The 18,837-nt window shown below is 46.7% G+C and overlaps 1 protein-coding gene across 1 annotated transcript in view; it reads left to right on the top strand.

Moving 5' to 3' along the window:
- The window catches only part of LOC135056945 (uncharacterized), a 904,883-nt gene that overhangs the window by 597,386 nt on the left and 288,660 nt on the right, over positions 1-18,837 (top strand). Inside the window, exon 6 of the mRNA XM_063962726.1 lies at positions 12,753-13,446. Within this exon, the coding sequence (XP_063818796.1) occupies positions 12,753-13,446 (694 nt within the window). The remainder of the gene's footprint in view (positions 1-12,752; positions 13,447-18,837) is intronic.

The following is an 18,837-nucleotide window of genomic DNA, read 5'->3' as shown; positions in this document are numbered from 1 at the left end:
TATCACGAATGGAGACCATGTCTTCCTGAAGGGTGTCATGTGCTGAAATCAGATCATTGTGAGACGCAACAATCTCTTTCATCTTAGTCTGTATGAGAGCCAATCTCACTGATATCGGACCTCAAAGCTTGAATATTAGAGTTAAGTTCTGAGGTTATTTCAGTCCTTAAATGTAAATAACAGAATGTATAGAGCGTAGAGTATTATTATTATCCTTTATTTATATGGCGCCACAAGGGTTCCGCAGCGCCCAATTACAGAGTACATAAATAATCAAACAGGAAAACAGCAACTTACAGTTGACTACAATATAGGACAATTACAGGGTAAATAAACATAGTAACATCAGCAGATGACACTGGAATAAGTATCAGGTGGCAGAATACTGCTGGATTTGGTGCAGTTGAAGATTATAAAAGTAAGAAAGGATAAGCACATGAGGGAAGAGGGCCCTGCTCGTGAGAGCTTACATTCTAAAGGGGAGGGGTAGACAGACATGGGTGACACAGATGGGGTACATAGAGAGCATAGAACAGAGGGTTAGGATGAGATTTGGCTGGGTTTGGTGAAGTGGGTCTTCAGAGCCTGTTTGAAATTTTGTAGAGAGGGGGAGAGGTAGGGAATTCCAGAGAAGTGGTGCAGCACGTGAAAAATCTTGGAGGTAGGAGTGGGAGGAAGTAATCCGTAGGCAGGAGAGTCGGCGTAGATGGGAGAGGAGTGGGTGAGGGCTTTGTAAGCAAGTGTGAGAAGCTTGAAATGGATTCTGAAAGGGAAGGGAAGCCAGTGACGGTCTAGTAAGAGGGGAGAGGTGGACGTAGTGCGTTTGGTGAGCCGGGCAGCAGCATTGAGGATAGATTGGAGTGGAGAGAGGTATTTGTCAGGAATGCCAGTCAGGAGGAGATTACAGTAGTCCAGTCTGGAGATGACCAGTGAGTGGATAAGAGTCTTAGTAGCATCCTGAAAGGGTCTGATCCTGGAAATATTTTTTAGATGAAAACGGCAGGTTTGTGTTAGGGTCTCCTGCCCTGTGCTGCCACGTCGTCATGGCAACCGGGAGACAAGTGCTAGCGGAGTGACCTGAGCGCAGCTGATACTCCGGTTCGGGTCTTTTGCTGTGCAGTGGTTATAGGCTCTGTGCACGGCAGGGGATACGGTGCTGGTTTTTGTGCTCACAGTCTGTGAGGTCTGAGTGGGGCGTGGACAGTACCTGCTTTATAAGGCCTCTTCTCAGGGTAAGCAGATGCTGCTGAATCTTTGTTGGTTAGTCAGTTTCTGAAAGTTAGCCAGTACTGTGTAGCTTTGTATTTGTTTGTTGCTTACTGCAAATAGGCCTGGGGATTTGGTATTACACTCTGCCAATCCAGACCTAGCAGTAAGACTGGAGTCAGTCGTTTAGCTTGCTGGGGTTCTGTTACTACTCTGTGAACTTAGCAAGTTTGCGGCTGTATTCTAAGACTTGCCTGTCTAATCCTGTCTCACTGTGCTAGGTGTCAGGGGTCAGGTTAGTGGCAGTAAGCTGAACCTGTGCACTGCAAGTGAGAATTAGGATTGTGGAGACTCTCCTTGTGTCTATCATTCCATCTCTGACCAAGGAGTTTACTGCCACACCCGTTGGTAACCCTTTAGGGTTTTGCTGTTGCCCTTAGCAACAGCATTTCGGGTTCTCTACGTATTAAAACACAACATCTTGCTTTTCCCATCTGAGCAGTTCTAATACAAGGGAGATACCCAGTTCCTTAGCCTCTGGGCTTCTCTGTTCACTTTGTGTGTATTTTGTTACCCTATCACCTTCTGTGTACGTTATGTCATATTCCCCAGTCTGTCTGTAAGTCCATTTGTTTTGCATAACAGTTCAAACACCAGTACATTCCTGCAGGCACTGGAGTGCATAACAGTCCTGACACCAGTACTTTCCTGCAGGCACTGGTGTGCATAACATATTCAGCAGCCCAATACTCCTGTTGAAATTTTGTGGGAATATGGAGCATACCCCTCAAAATATGTTGCAACAGGTGGTCGATCAGGTGCAGGTCCTGACTCGACAATTTAATGATTTGTCCATTAAAATGCACACCTCCCAGGCTGCTGGCGGAGCTCCCGCAGCAGCAGCACCTGCAGGGGTTAAGGAGCCGAAAGTAAATCTCCCGGATCGTTTTTCTGGAGATCGCTCGCAGTTCTTTTGTTTCAAGGAGAGCTGCAAGCTATACTTCCGGCTTAGGCCTCAGTCTTCTGGGTCGGAGATTCAGCGGGTGGGCATAGTGATTTCCTTGCTACAAGGAGACCCACAGGTCTGGGCATATGGGTTGCAGCCTGACTGTCCGTCGCTTAAAAGTGTTGATGCTTTTTTTACGGCACTGGGCATGTTGTATGATGACCCTGACAAGACGGCCTCAGCCGAGGCTCAGATTTCGATCCTTAAGCAAGGGCGAAGGCCAGTTGAGGTTTACTGTACGGAGTTTCGGAGGTTGGCCCATGATACCCAGTGGAATGACCCAGCCCTGAGACACCAGTACCGAAGAGGTCTTTCAACCAGATAAAGGACCAACTGGTACAATATCCCTTGCCTGATAGCTTGGATCAGCTCATGCAGTTATCCATCCGGGTGGATAGACGGCTGAGAGAGCGTAGGCTTGAAAGGGAGACTGAGATTTCCTTCCTTCCCAAGGGAACCTAAGACTCTGAGGAATTTTCCGAGGAGCCTATGCAGATTGGGGCTACCCGCCTCTCCTCGCGTGAGAAGACGCGGAGGAGACAGCAGGGGTTGTGTTTGTACTGTGGGAATAAAGGTCATGTGGTAGTATCATGCCCAGAAAAGCCGGAAAACTTCAGGGCCTGAGGGTGATGGGAAATATCCTGTCAGGCCAGAAGTCAGAATTTCCCAAGAAGACTTTTATCATTCCGGTGACCTTGAAGATCCTCGGTCAAACTGTCAAGACTGAGGCCTTTGTGGACAGTGGGGCCGACGGGGTTTTTATGGACCGCCAATTCGCCCTGAAACACTCTGTTCCCTTAGTACCCTTGGCATCGGAAATTGAGATTTGTGGGTTAAACGGGGAACCATTATCCCAAGGTAAAATTACCTCTTGCACTAGCCAGATTTCTTTGTTTATTGGAGCCACACACTCTGAAAAATTGTCCTTTTATGTGACTGTCTGTACTTTTGCCCCATTGGTGTTGGGGTTACCCTGGTTAAGGGCCCACAATCCTCAATTTGACTGGGTCTCTGGGGAGATTCTTAGTTGGGGTACTGATTGTTTCAGGAGTTGCTTGAGCCTTCCAGTCAGGCTTTCGCAGCTAAGTTTGCCAGGATTGCCAGGGTGTTATGCAGATTTTGCGGACGTGTTCTCCAAAAAAGTTGCAGAGGTACTACCTCCCCATCGCCCCTATGACTGTGCCATTGATTTGTTGCCAAATGCTAAGCTTCCCAAGAGCAGGTTGTACTCCCTGTCACGTCCTGAGACTCAGGCTATGGCAGAGTACATTCAGGAGAACTTGGCTAAGGGATTTATCAGACCTTCACAGTCTCCAGTTGGGTCGGGGTGGTTCTTCGTGGGTAAAAAGGACGGTTCGTTGCGACCCTGCATCGACTTCAGGGAATTGAACCGTATCACGATTAAAAACTCATACCCACTGCCTCTCATTTCGGTCTTGTTTGACCAGCTTCGTACTGCCACCATTTTTTCTAAGATTGACCTACGCGGTGCGTACAATCTAATCCGAATAAGAGAGGGGGATGAATGGAAGACTGCCTTTAATACCCACTCAGGGCATTATGAATATTTGGTGATGCCTTTTGGGCTCTGTAATGCCCCGGCAGTCTTCCAGGATTTCATGAATGATGTGCTCAGGGAATATTTGGATAGATTCTTAGTTGTATACTTAGATGACATCCTAATCTTCTCCCATTCCCTGGAGGAACATCGGAAGCATGTACGCTTAGTCCTCCAGAAACTCAGAGACCACCGGCTTGGGGCGAAGCTGGAGAAGTGCGAATTTGAAGTTCAGCAAATCGCATTTCTAGGATATATTATCTCCCCAGAAGGTTTCCAAATGGAGGGTTCCAAGGTACAGGCAGTCCTGGATTGGGTGCAGCCCACTAGTTTGAAGGCGCTTCAGCGTTTCCTGGGCTTTGCAAATTTTTATAGACGATTTATCGCTGGATTTTCGTCTATAGTGGCGCCCTTGGTGGCACTCACTAAGAAAGGGGCGGATGTTGCTCACTGGTCTTGTGAGGCTAAAGCGGCTTTTGCCCGTCTCAAAAGGGCATTTGTTTCGGCCAAGGTGCAGCGACACCCAGATCCAGAGCGTCCTTTTGTGGTGGAGGTGGATGCCTCTGAGATGGGTATTGGGGCAGTGCTTTCTCAGATGGGAGTGTCTGATAATCGCCTTCATCCCTGTGCTTACTTTGAGATGAATTATGACATGGGTAACCGGGAATTGTTGTCTATTAAGGATGCACTCGAGGAGTGGAGACACTGGCTTGAGGGGGCTAAGTTTGTGGTCTCAATTCTCACTGACCATAAGAATCTGGCATATTTAGAGTCAGCGAAGCGTCTCAATGCCAGGCAGGCACGATGGGCTTTGTTTTTTGCTCGCTTTAATTTTTTGATAACATATCGCCCTGGGTCAAAAAACATCAAGGCTGATGCGCTCTCACTGAGTTTTGCTCCAATCCAGGAGACCACCGAGGAGCCGTTGCCCATTGTTTCCCCATCATGTATTAAAGTGGGCATTACCCAGGACCTCTTATCATTAGTCCTTAGAGCACAAGAGCAGGCTCCTCCAGACCTTCCGGTAGGTCTCTTGTTTGTGCCTCCTAGGTTAAGACAGCGAGTGTTCCTGGAATTCCATGCCAAGAAGTCTGCAGGTCACCCGGGTATTGCCAGAACTCGGGAGTTGCTATCTAGGGCGGTGTGGTGGCCCTCGGTGGCTAAGGATGTGGATCAGTGGGTTCGGGCATGTGACATCTGTGCCCGAAATAAGACTCCTAGAGGGGTTCCTGTTGGCCCATTACATCCACTCTCTATCCCATCTAAGCCATGGACCCACATTTCAATGGATTTTGTGGTGGACTTGCCCAAATCCTCGGGGATGACAGCCATCTGGGTTGTCGTTGACAGGTTTTCGAAGATGGCGCACTTCGTTCCACTGGTTGGGCTGCCATCGGCCAGACGCCTGTCTGAATTATTTATGCTGCATGTTGTGCGTCTCCACGGGTTGCCACTTGATGTGGTCTCTGACCGCGGATCCCAGTTTGTGGCCAAATTCTGGAGGGCATTTTGTTCCGATCTCCAGATTTCTGTCAGCTTGTCGTCGGGCTACCATCCGCAGTCTAATGGGCAGACTGAAAGGGTGAACCAGTCCTTGGAGCAGTTCCTCAGGTGTTATGTCTCCAAGTGTCAGACTGACTGGGTTGCTCATCTGTCCATGGCGGAGTTTGCCTATAACAACGCGGCTCACTCTGCTACAGGGATCTCTCCATTCCTTTGTGTGTATGGGCATCATCCTAAGGCCAAATCTTTTGACCCCCTGGACTCCACGCCTGGTGGTTCCTCTGTGGTTTCGGTCCTTAGAGGTATTTGGCGGAAAGTGAAGAAAGCCCTTGTGTCTGTGTCATTAGTGACCAAAAGGGTTTTTGATAAGCGGAAAAGACCCTGCAGCTTCAAATTAGGAGACTTCGTTAGGTTGTCTACCAAGAATTTGAAGTTGAGACAGCCATCTCATAAGTTAGGCCCCCGGTTCATCGGCCCTTATAAGATCACCAGGGTTATCAATCCGGTGGCATTTCAGTTAGATCTGCCCCGTTCTTTGGGTATCAATAAAACATTTCATTGTTCCCTTTTAAAACGGGCGATTAGTAATCCTTCTTCCAGTGGAAGACCTTCCCCTCTTCTGATACGTGGCCAGAGGGAGTTTGTTGTTGAAAGGATTCTTGACTCCAAGGTGGTTCGGGGTCGGCTGTCATTTTTGGTGCACTGGAAGGGGTATGGCCCGGAGGAGCGGTCGTGGGTGCGCAGTTGTGATCTTCATGCCCTGATACCCTCTTTCTTCTCGCAGTTCCCCGATAAACCCGGTGGTAGGGGTTCTTTGACCCCTCGTCAGAGGGGGGTACTGTTAGGGTCTCCTGCCCTGTGCTGCCACGTCGTCATGGCAACCGGGAGACAAGTGCTAGCGGAGTGACCTGAGCGCAGCTGATACTCCGGTTCGGGTCTTTTGCTGTGCAGTGGTTATATGCTCTGTGCATGGCAGGGGATCCGGTGCTGGTTTTTGTGCTCACAGTCTGTGAGGTCTGAGTGTGGCGTGGACAGCCCCTGCTTTATAAGGCCTCTTCTCAGGGTAAGCAGATGCTGCTGAATCTTTGTTGGTTAGTCAGTTTCTGAAAGTTAGCCAGTACTGTGTAGCTTTGTATTTGTTTGTTGCTTACTGCAAATAGGCCTGGGGATTTGGTATTGCACTCTGCCAACCCAGACCTAGCAGTAAGACTGGAGTCAGTCGTTTAGCTTGCTGGGGTTCTGTTACTACTCTGTGAACTTAGCAAGTTTGCGGCTGTATTCTAAGACTTGCCTGTCTAATCCTGTCTCACTGTGCTAGGTGTCAGGGGTCAGTTTAGTGGCAGTAAGCTGAACCTGTGCACTGCAAGTGAGAATTAGGATTGTGGAGACTCTCCTTGTGTCTATCATTCCATCTCTGACCAAGGAGTTTACTGCCACACCCGTTGGTAACCCTTTAGGGTTTTGCTGTTGCCCTTAGCAACAGCATTTCGGGTTCTCTACGTATTAAAACACAACATCTTGCTTTTCCCATCTGAGCAGTTCTAATACAAGGGAGATACCCAGTTCCTTAGCCTCTGGGCTTCTCTGTTAACTTTGTGTGTATTTTGTTACCCTATCACCTTCTGTGTACGTTATGTCATATTCCCCAGTCTGTCTGTAAGTCCATTTGTTTTGCATAACAGTTCAAACACCAGTACTTTCCTGCAGGCACTGGTGTGCATAACAGTTTGTGAGAGGTGCTGAATGTGTGGTTTGAAGTAGAGGGAGGAGTCAAGGATTACTCCAAGACAGCGCACTTGGGGGCTAGAGGAGATAGTAGTGCCATCAATAGATAATGAGATCGTAGGAGGTGAGGTTATGCAGGAGGGAGGGAAGATGATTAGCTCGGTCTTAGACATGTTAAGTTTAAGAAAGCACTGGGACATCCAGGATGAGGTAGCAGAGAGACAATTGGAGCTACGAGTGAGGAGAGCAGGGGAGAGGGCTGGAGAGGAAAGATAGATTTGGTTGTCATCAGCATAGAGATGATATTGGAAACCAAAAGAACGAATGAGCTTACCTAGAGAGGATGTATAGAGAGCGAAAAGAAGAGGACCAAGGACAGAACCTTGGGGTACCCCTACAGTTAGTGGAAGTGAGGGGGGGGAGGAGTCATGAGAGGAGACAGAGAAAGAACGGTCAGAAAGGTAGGAGGACAGCCAAGAGTGGGCAGTGTCACGCAGACCAATGGAGTGAAGGATTTGCAGCAGGAGAGGATGGTCCACAGTGTCAAAAGCAGCAGGGAGATCAAGTAGAATAAGTAGAGAGTAGTGTCCCTTAGATTTAGCAGCATGGAGGTCATTGCATACTTTTGTAAGGGCAGTTTCAGTGGAGTGGAGAGGACGGAAGCCAGACTGGAATGGGTCAAGCAGTGAGTGTGAGGGAAGTAAGGCGGTTGTAGACAATACGGTCAAGGAGTTTGGAGGCAAAAGGGAGGAGAGAGATGGGTCGGTAGTTGGAGAGAGTGTTTGGATCAAGGGTAGGTTTTTTAAGAATAGGAGAGATGAGTGCATGCTTGAAGGCAGAGGGGACAGTGCCTGACGAGAGGGAGAGATTGAGAAGGTGGGAAAGATGGGAACAAGCAGAAGGAGAGAGGTAGCGGAGGAGGCGGGAGGGGATAGGGTCAAGTGGGGAGGTGGTGAGGGGACAGGAACGAATGAGGGCCATGACTTCCTCTCCAGATGCATGGGGGAAAGATGTCAGAGTAGGTGCGAGGGATGGGGAGGGTTGGTAAGGGATAGAAGAAGGCTGATTACTGATGGACTGGTGTGATGTGATGTCCTGACGTATGGAGTCAATTTTGGATGTGAAGTAAGTGGCAAAGTCAAGAGCAGAGAGTGAGGAAGGGAGACGAGGTGGAGGTGGGCAGAGGAGTGAGTTGAGAGTGGCAACGAGGCGCCGGGGGTTGGAAGACTGGGAGGAGATGAGGTTCTGGAGGAAGTCTGCCTTAGAGCGTGATTTCCTCCAGTGTCGCTCAACAGTACGTGAGCATTTTTGCAGATATCTGGTGCAATTGGTGTTCCAGGGTTGAGGTGTTAATTTGCAAGGGTGAATAGTGGTTGGTGGAGCAACAGAGTCAAGAGCAGAAGTAAGGGATGCATTGTATGTGGAAGTGGCTTGTTCAGGGCATGAGAGAAAGAGAGGAGAGAGAAGTAAGTCAAACAGGGAGGAAAGGAATGTGGTGTCAATAGCTTCATTGTTAAGCTTAGTGATGGTAGCCTTAGGAGGTAGAGATGGGGAAGTCGAGAGAGATAGGTTAAAGGAGAGGAGGTGGTGGTCAGAGAGGGGAAATGGGGAGTTGGAGAAATCAGAAATATCACAGCGGTGAGTGAAGACCAGATCCAGTGAGCTCCCATTCACATGGGAGGGTGAGGAGGTCCACTGGGAGAGACCAAGTGAAGAGGTGAGGTTAAGGAGTTTAGAGGCAGAGGATTGTGTGGGGATGTCAATAGGGATGTTGAAATCGCCTAGGATAATGGAGGGAATGTCAGAAGAGAGGAAGCCAGGAAGCAAAGTTGTCGATGAATTTGGAAGCATTGCCAGGGGGGGCGGTAAATGACAGGTACTCTAAGATGGACTGGTTGGAAGAGGCATATGGCATGGACCTCAAATGTAGAGAATGTAAGGGATGGTTCTGGTGGTATGAGTTGGTAGGAGTAAGTAGAAGGTAAGAGGACCCCAACACCACCCCCATAGCGACCCCCAGGTCGGGGTGTGTGTGTGAATGTGAGGCCCCCAGCAGAGAGAGCAGCAGGAGAAGTAGTGTCAGAGGGCGTAATCCAAGTTTCGGTAATGGCTAGTAGGTGTAGGGAGTTGGAAATGAAAAGGTCATGAGTGGGGACCAGTTTGTTACAAACAGATCTGGCATTCCAGAGGGCACAGGATAGGGGGTATGAGTTTGTGGGAGAGATGTAAATGAGATTATCAGGGTTGCTGTAGCGATGAGGTGAGATTAACTTTGAGGGAAGGGATGATGAGAGAGTAGTGATGGTGCGGGTGCCTGAGCTAGGAGGGGAAACTGCAGGAGGTGGGCAGGGAGGGAGGTCGTTGTGATGTGGATGGGGGTATGGGGAGGTGACAGGGAATGGAGAAAGGGAGCAGGGCTGAGTTGTGGGGTAGCAGGACCATGGGGCAGAGGGGAATGAAAGTGGGGTAACAGGACAGGAGGGGAAAGGAAACAGAGGGATGGAGGGGAGACAGAGGAGGAGGTGCAGGAGATTAGGATGGAAGGATAAAGATACATTATTATTAGGTATACACTGAGTGATGTGGGGAGTATAAGAAAGGCTTGACATAGTGTTAAGTAGGTAAATAGGTTGAGGGAAAGTGGAAGTAGGAGAGGAGAGTATAAGGGAATCAGCAGAAGAATTGCAGAAATACAGGTGAGAGAAGCAGTGTAGGCTCAATGGGTGTAGATTTAGTATGAAATGAGTCAAAAGCGTAGATAAAGTGGGTGCAGAAATGGATTTGGGCTGTAAGAAATGAAAGGATTGTGAGAGGGTTAAGAAGCAATGGTAATTTTTTTTTTTTTTTTAAGTGTTTGTAGATGAGAACTCACAATTGAACTCTTTGTGATCCTGATTATGGATGGAAAATCGATCTTACATATGTTTCTTTCTGCAAATGGGTTGCATAGTGTTCACAGAGTGAAAGTTGGAGGGTGATACATTTGCATATACAGTTGATATTGATAAGTAGTTCATCTGTTGTTGTTTGATGTTTTCTTTCAGTTTTTCGTCCAGGCTAAGTCCAGGCTTTGATATTAAAATTATATATCTGCTCCCTTTGAGCCTCCTCCCTTCGAGTCCTACACCCTGGATCAATCAGCCAGGCTTAATCAACCAAGTATACTCTAGAGTAACAGGACCATCTAGAGTGTCTTAAGACGGCTTCAGCCATTACAGCTGGGCTGTGCATTTACAAGAAGAAGCAGATGATGATGTAGCGGTCTCAGAAGGACCACCTGAATTTGAGATACCAAAAGGATGGTCAGGTGGGGCTGATTTGGTACCTTTTAACCTTTTTGGAGGCATGGTAAGCTGGAAACAGCAGTAGTATGCTGTTAGGAAGTTACATCAAGATGACTCAGTTCAAAATAACATTTAGTCGGGTTGACGGGAGTATACGAGCCACAATTTCAAGTAAACCTGATGTAATGCAACTTAAATAATACAGTAATGACTGAGAAATTCCACTAGAGGTCAGCGTGATCACAGAAGTGAAGTACTTGGCACAGAAAGACACGTGGTAAAATATAATCGTGAATAAATCCACAATAATTTATACTGGGAGGTTGTAATAAATTACGGTGTAATGAGCTGTACTCAGATGATACTTGATACTGGGCTCTGCATGTAGACTGAGGAAGTAGAATATAGTTGTACCATATTAATAGGTAGTTTCACCTCCAGGAAAACGCTTCAGTTTAGTGTAGTGACCCCGGTCTGGCCGTCAGGACCCTTATTTAGCAGCTTAGATCAATTTCAAACCTTATTGAAGGCAGATGCAGAAGGCAAAGCATGCGATGGCCGGTGCTAGGATCCAAAATGGCAGCCACCTCACTTCCCAGTATCACCACCAGGGACTGTGGGCAGCCCATTCTGTCCCAGCAGTAGCGAGAGCTCCGCACCGGTATGTGCGGGACAGTGAACTCCCGCCCGAGGTAAAAGCACCTCCAAGTCAGGTGTCCAGAGCGTGCAGGAGAGACTGGTCACAACCAGCCCCGGATTACAGCCTGCGGCTTTACTAGGCCACTACAGGGAACGGTGGCTGGCGCGAGCAGAGGTCTGCGGCTATAGGAAAGGAGGAGGGCTGGGACTTAATAGATTGGGTCTTGGTCCTAGCAGTGGCTGGGAGCTGTCAGGTAGGGTAGGTAAGAAGCCACTTAGTGAGGAGAGCTCCAGAAAGCATGTCTGGATGGACTCAGGCCACGCCCCTCTTATTTATTATTTTATTTTATATACTTACAGGGGTGCCGGTTTGGTACATCCCTGCAAAGGCAGATTCAATCTCTTTCTCATCAGACTCTGCTGTCTTCCCTGCACTCTCGCTCAGATGTTCACTGCTTTCAGAAGCACACACATGAGAAGCAGAAGTATGGAGGCAGCTGTATAGATTCTGATATGTAATTCTCTGTATCATACTTACCGTACACACATCATCCTTATTACTATTGAGAGTATAGAGGTAAGACACTGATGATGTGGGTGTAAAATTGGATTATAATTTAGCAGATGATGACTGCAGGGTATTGTATGGTGTATTGCATGTAAAATACCTCGTTCCACACCTACTCTGTTATAGCAATATACCTTATATATGGGTGAGTAACACTTGTACAGGCTTACCAGCGTATGAGCACACACATAAAGGAAAGCTACCTTACCAATGCTTCCAGGAGTAACGTTAGGAGACATTTCCCTGATCCATCAGCTCATATGACTGATGTTATTGTTCATCTAGAATCTCCAATTCATACGATATGTTCCCCATCCATTGTTTTACATTGGTGCTGACATAGGACTTGGCGAGTGACTACATCTCCATTTATACTTCATGGTTAGTTACCAGTACAAGAGAGAGATATATCTAAGTCTTATTATAATATTATATTTGTTATTGTGAGGGTTCTCAGGAGGGTGGACACAGTGATAGCCTGAGACACAATATTATAATTCCTTCATTAAGTTATGTTTTATTATACACACACATTTACAATTAAGTGTCCCAGAAAGTCGTCTTCTCCTATTGTTTACAAGATTAATCTTGTTACAGAAAATGTCACATTTCCATAATGTGTTTTATTTCCAGCAGATGGACACACAAGCAGGAATATCTCAGAAGGACATCTAATGTTATCCCCGGATTGTGAAATAAAAGATAATGACAGTATACAGGATTCTCCAGGAGCTGACCCCATTACCCCAATTATAGATCCAGCTCTATCAGCTGATCCCTCTGATCCTGGGAAATATTCTCCTGATCACTCTGATCTTGGTGCATCTGTTACAGCTCTGACAGTAGATACAGTGTTTCCCTGTTCTATAGATGCCAAATGTTTTACACAGAACACAAACCTTATAACCCTTCAACCACCTAAGGCAGATGAGAGGCCATTTCCATGTTCTGAGTGTGGGAACTGTTTTGCACAGAAATCAAGTCTTATTAAACATCAGAGAAGTCACACAGGTGAGAATCCATTTCCATGTTCTGAGTGTGGGAAATGTTTTACACGTAAATTACATCTTGTTACACATCAGAGAAGTCACACAGGTGAGAAGCCATTTCCATGTTCTGATTGTGGGAAATGTTTTGCATACAAATCAGCTCTTGTTATTCATCAGAGAAGTCACACAGATGAGAAGCCATTTTCTTGCTCTGAGTGTGGGATTTATTTTACCCAGAAATCACAACTTGTTACACATCAGAGAAGTCACACAGGTGAGAATCCATTTCCATGTTCTGAGTGTGGGAAATGTTTTGCATACAAATCAGATCTTGTTAAACATCAGAGAATTCACACAGGTGAGAAGCCATTTTCTTGCTCTGAGTGCAGGAAATGTTTTACCTGGAAATCACAACTTGTTACACATCAGAGAAGTCACACAGGTGAGTATCCATTTCCATGTTCTGAGTGTGGGAAATGTTTTGCATACAAATCACAGCTTGTTAAACATCAGAGAAGTCACACAGGTGAGAAGCCATTTCCATGTTCTGAGTGTGGGAAATGTTTTGCGCACAAATCAAATCTTATTAAACATCAGAGAAGTCACACAGGTGAAAATCCATTTCCATGTTCTGAGTGTGGGAAATGTTTTGCACTCAAATCAAATCTTGTTACACATCAGAGAAGTCACACAGGTGAGAAGCCATTTTCTTGCTCTGAGTGTGGGAAATGTTTTTCACGGAAATCACAAGTTGTTACACATCAGCGAAGTCACACAGGTGAGAAGCCATTTCCTTGCACTGAGTGTGGGAAATGTTTTTCACGTAAAGTACATCTTGTTACACATCAGAGAATTCATTCAGGTGAGAAGCCATTTTCCTGCTCTGAGTGTGGGAAATGTTTTTCACAGAAATCACAACTTGTTAAACATCAGCGAAGTCACACAGGTGAGGTTATTTCCATGTTCTGAGAAATAAGCTCAGGTGAGGAACCATTTTATTCTTCTGGAGTGTACTTATCATTGCCATGTAATGTTCTTCAAGGTTCTTATCCTATCTCACATGCTTTTTGCAATATATATATATATATATATATATATATATATATATATGCTACCGCAGGGTGAAGCAATCAGACGTCATGTCCTCGTTTAGCACTACTGTGCCGATGACCTGTCTTTTGCTCTGGGTAGTGAGAACCCAATACCAATCCTAAATGTCTAGCTGAGCTCCAGATGTGGGTGATGCCAGTTGGCTGTGACTCAGTCCTGGTGAAACAGGTCCTTATGATAGAAGCTCACGACAAAGGGCAGGGCTACAGCTCAGCTTTGCCTACCAACCAGACTTACACTTGGGGGTTCAGGGTTACAAAATGCTTATCCTGTGTGGAATCTTGGTGTCCTGGATGGTAGAGTGACACTTAGACATCAGATAACAGCCACAATCAGATCCTCATATGAGGAACATAGCCAGACTCCAGCACTTATTTCCCTCAGAAGAACTACCTACAGTCATACATGCATTTGTATCATCACACAGGCCACTGTAATATCCTCTACCTGGGTCTCCCAGCAGAATAATTGTACCACTTGTAGCTTGTACAGAATGCAGCAGCCAGGCTGCTGCCTAATCAGCCCGTTCCTGCCACATAACACCCATTCTCTGCTCCCTCACCGGCTGCCTGTCAGATGGTGACTCTACTACAGCGGTGGCCAACCTGTGGCTCTTTCTTTCTTCAAATGTGACTCCTAACACAAAGTCACATGACTAAAACAGATCCAGTAACCACTGCTCTCCAGAAAAACTTGCAGCAGCACTACGGGGACTTAGAACTGAGGGAGCCAGATACTAGAGATAAGACACCCACCAGCAAACAGAGTACACATAAGCGGCTGCTGCAATGGCATAAATTGGGGGAAGCTGAAGTGACACATGAGGTAGCTGGCTGAAGTGACAGGAGGGTGCTGGTTGGAGTGACACATGGGGGAGCTGAAGTGTATTATGTGAATCTGGATTTTTCAATATATGTGGATCTGGCTTTTTCAATGTATTTTATGTTGCTTACTTTGACGTACCTAACACATTTTTTTTAGGCTCTTTGTCTCTGATTGGTTGGTCACCCCTGCTCTACTACTTATTCTGCTTACTGACTCTCCCAGCCCTACATGACCATGGTACCAGGAGCAGCTTCTGCCTCCTTACTGCCCTGCTCACTTTCTTCCATCTGTAGATGAAAGACTGTTGCCAGCAGTACCAAGAAACCCCAAGCAGTGCTGAGATGTCAGGGGGGAGACAGGGTGGGTCGCACTAGTGCTGTAGCTGGGGCTGCCGGAGGCACTGTGGGTATATTATCCCCAAGCATCACTGAGGTGGCAGAGGGAGGACACGGTGGTGGCAGTAGTAGGGACTGCAGGAGGCAGTGTCTGTGCACAATCTTGTTCTCAAGCAGCACTAAGGTGTCAGAGGTGGAGACAGGATGGGTGGCAGTAGTGGGGGGGAGACAGGGCGGTGGCAGTAGTGGGGGGGAGACAGGGCGGTGGCAGTAGTGGGGGGCTAGACAGGGCGGTGGCAGTAGTGGGAGGAGACAGGGTGGGTGGCAGTAGTGGGGGGGGAGACAGGGCGGTGGCAGTAGTGGGGGGCTAGACAGGGCGGTGGCAGTAGTGGGAGGAGACAGGGTGGGTGGCAGTAGGGGGGGGGGAGACAGGGCGGCATCAGTAGTGGGGTAGAGATAGGACGGGTGGCAGTAGTGGGGGGAGACAGGGTGGGTGGCAGTAGTGGTGGGAAGACAGGATGGGTTGCAGTAGTGGGGAGAGACAAGGTGGGTGGAAGTAGTGGGGAGAGACAAGGTGGGTGGAAGTAGTGGGAGAGACAAGGTGGGTAGCAGTAGTGGGGGAGAGACAGGGTGGGTGGTAGTAGTACAGTAGCGGGGCTGCTGGAAGCAGTATCTATGTGAGTAATCTTGTCCCCAAGCAGCACTGAGGTGTCAGAGGGGGAGACAGGGCGGATGTCCGCAGTGCAGTACCAGGGGCTGCTGGAGGCAGTAAAGAGGTGTATGGGTCCCGCACAGAACTAGTTGATAATTAGACTTAATGATGATTATGCTTCCTTATTTCTAATTAATCCCTTGTATGTGATAATTTATTGTTATTTGCTGTGTCAGCCTTTATGTGTGCTGTGTAATAATCCTGAAAGTAGTGCTGCTACTGACCTCATCATTTGTAGTAACTTGGAAAAGATGAGATATGAGGTGCACTCTGGAAGCTTATAGGGGGTTAATCAGAGATGAATGCAGATGTGACATCACTCAGCCCCCTGGAAAATGGTCCTGACCCACCCCGAGTTCACCCCTATGGGATGCAACAGCAATGTGTGTATCTGCGTAGCCACTGTGCATGTTCATTTTGCCACCACTGGTAAACTGCTGCGGGCCGCTATTGCGACTGGGTCTGAATGACCCCCATAGGCTTTTGGCTCTCCTGATTATCTGTTTTACTTACCTGCTATACTAAAACATAACTTGAATTGTTTCTGTGCTTTAAAGGATATTTTATCCATGTTGTGCACAGAGTAAAGTATTTTTTAAGTTTAAAATATAGATGGACAAAAATGTGTGTATTAAAGATATGAAATAAAGTCATTTAAAAACAAAAGATTTCAGTTGAGTCTTTTTATTTGTCTGTGTATTATCTTATTATCAGATAATTGTCGCTATGGTGACAGAAACAATTTCCTGTTAATGTGTCACTTGTATTGTTACTTTTGTGTCCACACAATATCAGTGTTGCTGTGTATAAATATCTCTGGTGTGTAAAGGTGGGTACACACGCTGCCATTGTGACTGTGCGATTTCCCTGGAACTGTCCGGAGCCCAGAACCACCAATAGTGACTATATGTACTTGTGATTTTGGCTATGTCTGACTTTGACAGCTCATATGAATAGTGGGGTGACATTACAGGGGGGGTCTCTGTGTAAATAAATAGTGGCAGACATTTTATATCAGTGCATTTATGTGGAGTGGGGGCGGTGGCCCTGTCAGGAAGCTGCAATTACATCATGTGATTTCCTATGATTTCCATATTCCCTTCTGCTGCATGTGTGTATATATATTTCTATTACGTCCTAGAGGATGCTAGGGTTCATATTAGTACCATGGGGTATAGATGGGGCCACCAGGAGCCATTGGCACTTTAAGAGTTCAACAGTGTGGGCTGGCTCCTCCCTCTATGTTTTTGTGTATGAGGTAGCATCAAGAACCAGACGCTTGTAGATCTTCTTTTGATCATCCTTCATCAGTCGTATCTCCGCCATGATGTAATTACCAAAAGTTTGCTCCAAGTCCAGTGGGCTTATTAAGAACCTCCTCAGCATGAGTAAAAAACTGTTGGCGGGGCAGAAGTGGGCTTCTTAGATTACCTCCGCTATTTTGGTGGTCGTGGCTATGGGGTTGGGTTGTCCACTTCAGTTGCCTCGCTCATAGAAGGCTCCACTTCCAGTTTTGGTGTAATATTCTGCAATATAAAACAAAAATGAACTCCATGTAAAAATGTGTGAGTACAATACAATACAATACAAATGTGTGTGTACTTACCAGATCCACTCTCTGATGCCTCCTCTTCCACAAGAGTGGGATAATCCGGATCCAGATAACACTGTGACCTTATCCTTGGCTCTGCTCCAAAGTGAATTTCATGAGGTCATAATACCACAGTGTTGGCTTGTAACCCTCATCCGTCCCGGCTCCTGAATGTTGCGATTCCATGTACTTCTTGTGCACCTACAAAAACACTGTTCGGAAATTTGCAATCTTCTTATTTACCCAATTTAGGTCTGCAGCGCTGTTCCTGGCTCTACTGTATCTGATAATCTGTACTTATGCCCGATTCCTCTTGGTCCTGTTGACATAGTCTACACTTTTTACGTGCCACAGACCGGAATTTGCGATTTGCCACTGCTGACATATCTGTGGGAAAGATATTAAACACAATTTAACTACAAACTACAAGTGTAATTGTGAGGATACGGATTCTCTGATCACTCAGGTAAACAGTTTTAGTAAAGTGGCAAATGCACTTTATTGTAAATATACACACACAGTACACAATAACAATTACAAGCCAGGATGGTATCTTACTAAGTCCCCACATTAGTTTAGGATTACAGATGACTGCGATCTCCTGCTGTTACACACTGGCAGTATTCTGGTGTCTCCTGACCTAAAACACCAGCTCACACAGCGTCCTTTGCTACGGATTCTCGCCACTGACGGCACCGCAATGCCTAGTCAGTGTCTGCACTTCAGAGGTACATCCACTCTCTGACCTGCTGTGCAGATCTCTCCCTCACCAGTAGAGCTCACTCCTCTTGTTACACCCTCCCCTGTCCATCACACAAACTGGTCAGTCAGGAGGTCACAGAGGAGTGGAGACAAGGTGTCTGGGCTCCTGTACACAATGGGGTGCATAGGATCAGATTACCTGCAGCTCCATACAGAAACTGTTTACTACTTACCTACTCTTCCTAATGACATCTGATTGTACAGCTGGGAGACTTACATTACAATGAACTGATGTAACTATGTTACTAACACTCTGGCATACAATCACACACATTGAACACAGTATAACCAAATAAACTACATATTCGTAATATAACAGATAAATAGACTTTTAATACCTACCGGTAAATCCTTTTCTCTTAGTCCGTAAAAGATGCTGGGGACACTTCAAGAACCATGGGGTATAGACAGGATCTGCAGGAGACATGGGCACCGTAAGACTTTAAAAGGGGTGTGAACTGGCTCCTCCCTCTATGCCCCTCCTCCAGACTCCAGTTATAGGAACTGTGCCCAGGGAGACGGACATTTCGAGGAAAAAGGATTTATTTTGATTTAAACTAAGGTGAGATACATACCAGCTCACACCTCAAACATGCCGTACAACATGGCATTCAACCCAATGCATGCAACGGCATGAATTACCGCAACAGGCTGACTATAACCACAACACAACACGTGTGTAACCATAACCAATATCTGCAGATACAGTACGCACTGGGACGGGCGCCCAGCATCCTCTACGGACTAAGAAAAAAGGATTTACCGGTAGGTATTAAAATCCTATTTTCTCCTTACGTCCTAGAGGATGCTGAGGACACTTCAAGAACCATGGGGTTTATACCAAAGCTCAAGAACGGGCGGGAGAGTGCGGATGACTCTGCAGCACCGATTGACCAAACAAGAGGTCTTCCTTAGCCAGGGTATCAAACGTGTAAAACTTTGCAAAAATGTTTGAACCCGACCAAGTAAATGCTCGGCAAAGCTGTAATGCCGGGACCCCCCGGGCAGCCGCCCAGGATGAGCC

Source organism: Pseudophryne corroboree, chromosome 3, assembly GCF_028390025.1.
Source record: "Pseudophryne corroboree isolate aPseCor3 chromosome 3, aPseCor3.hap2, whole genome shotgun sequence".
In the NCBI taxonomy this organism is placed as follows: domain Eukaryota; kingdom Metazoa; phylum Chordata; class Amphibia; order Anura; family Myobatrachidae; genus Pseudophryne; species Pseudophryne corroboree.
This window is presented reverse-complemented; position numbering and strand designations above follow the sequence as displayed.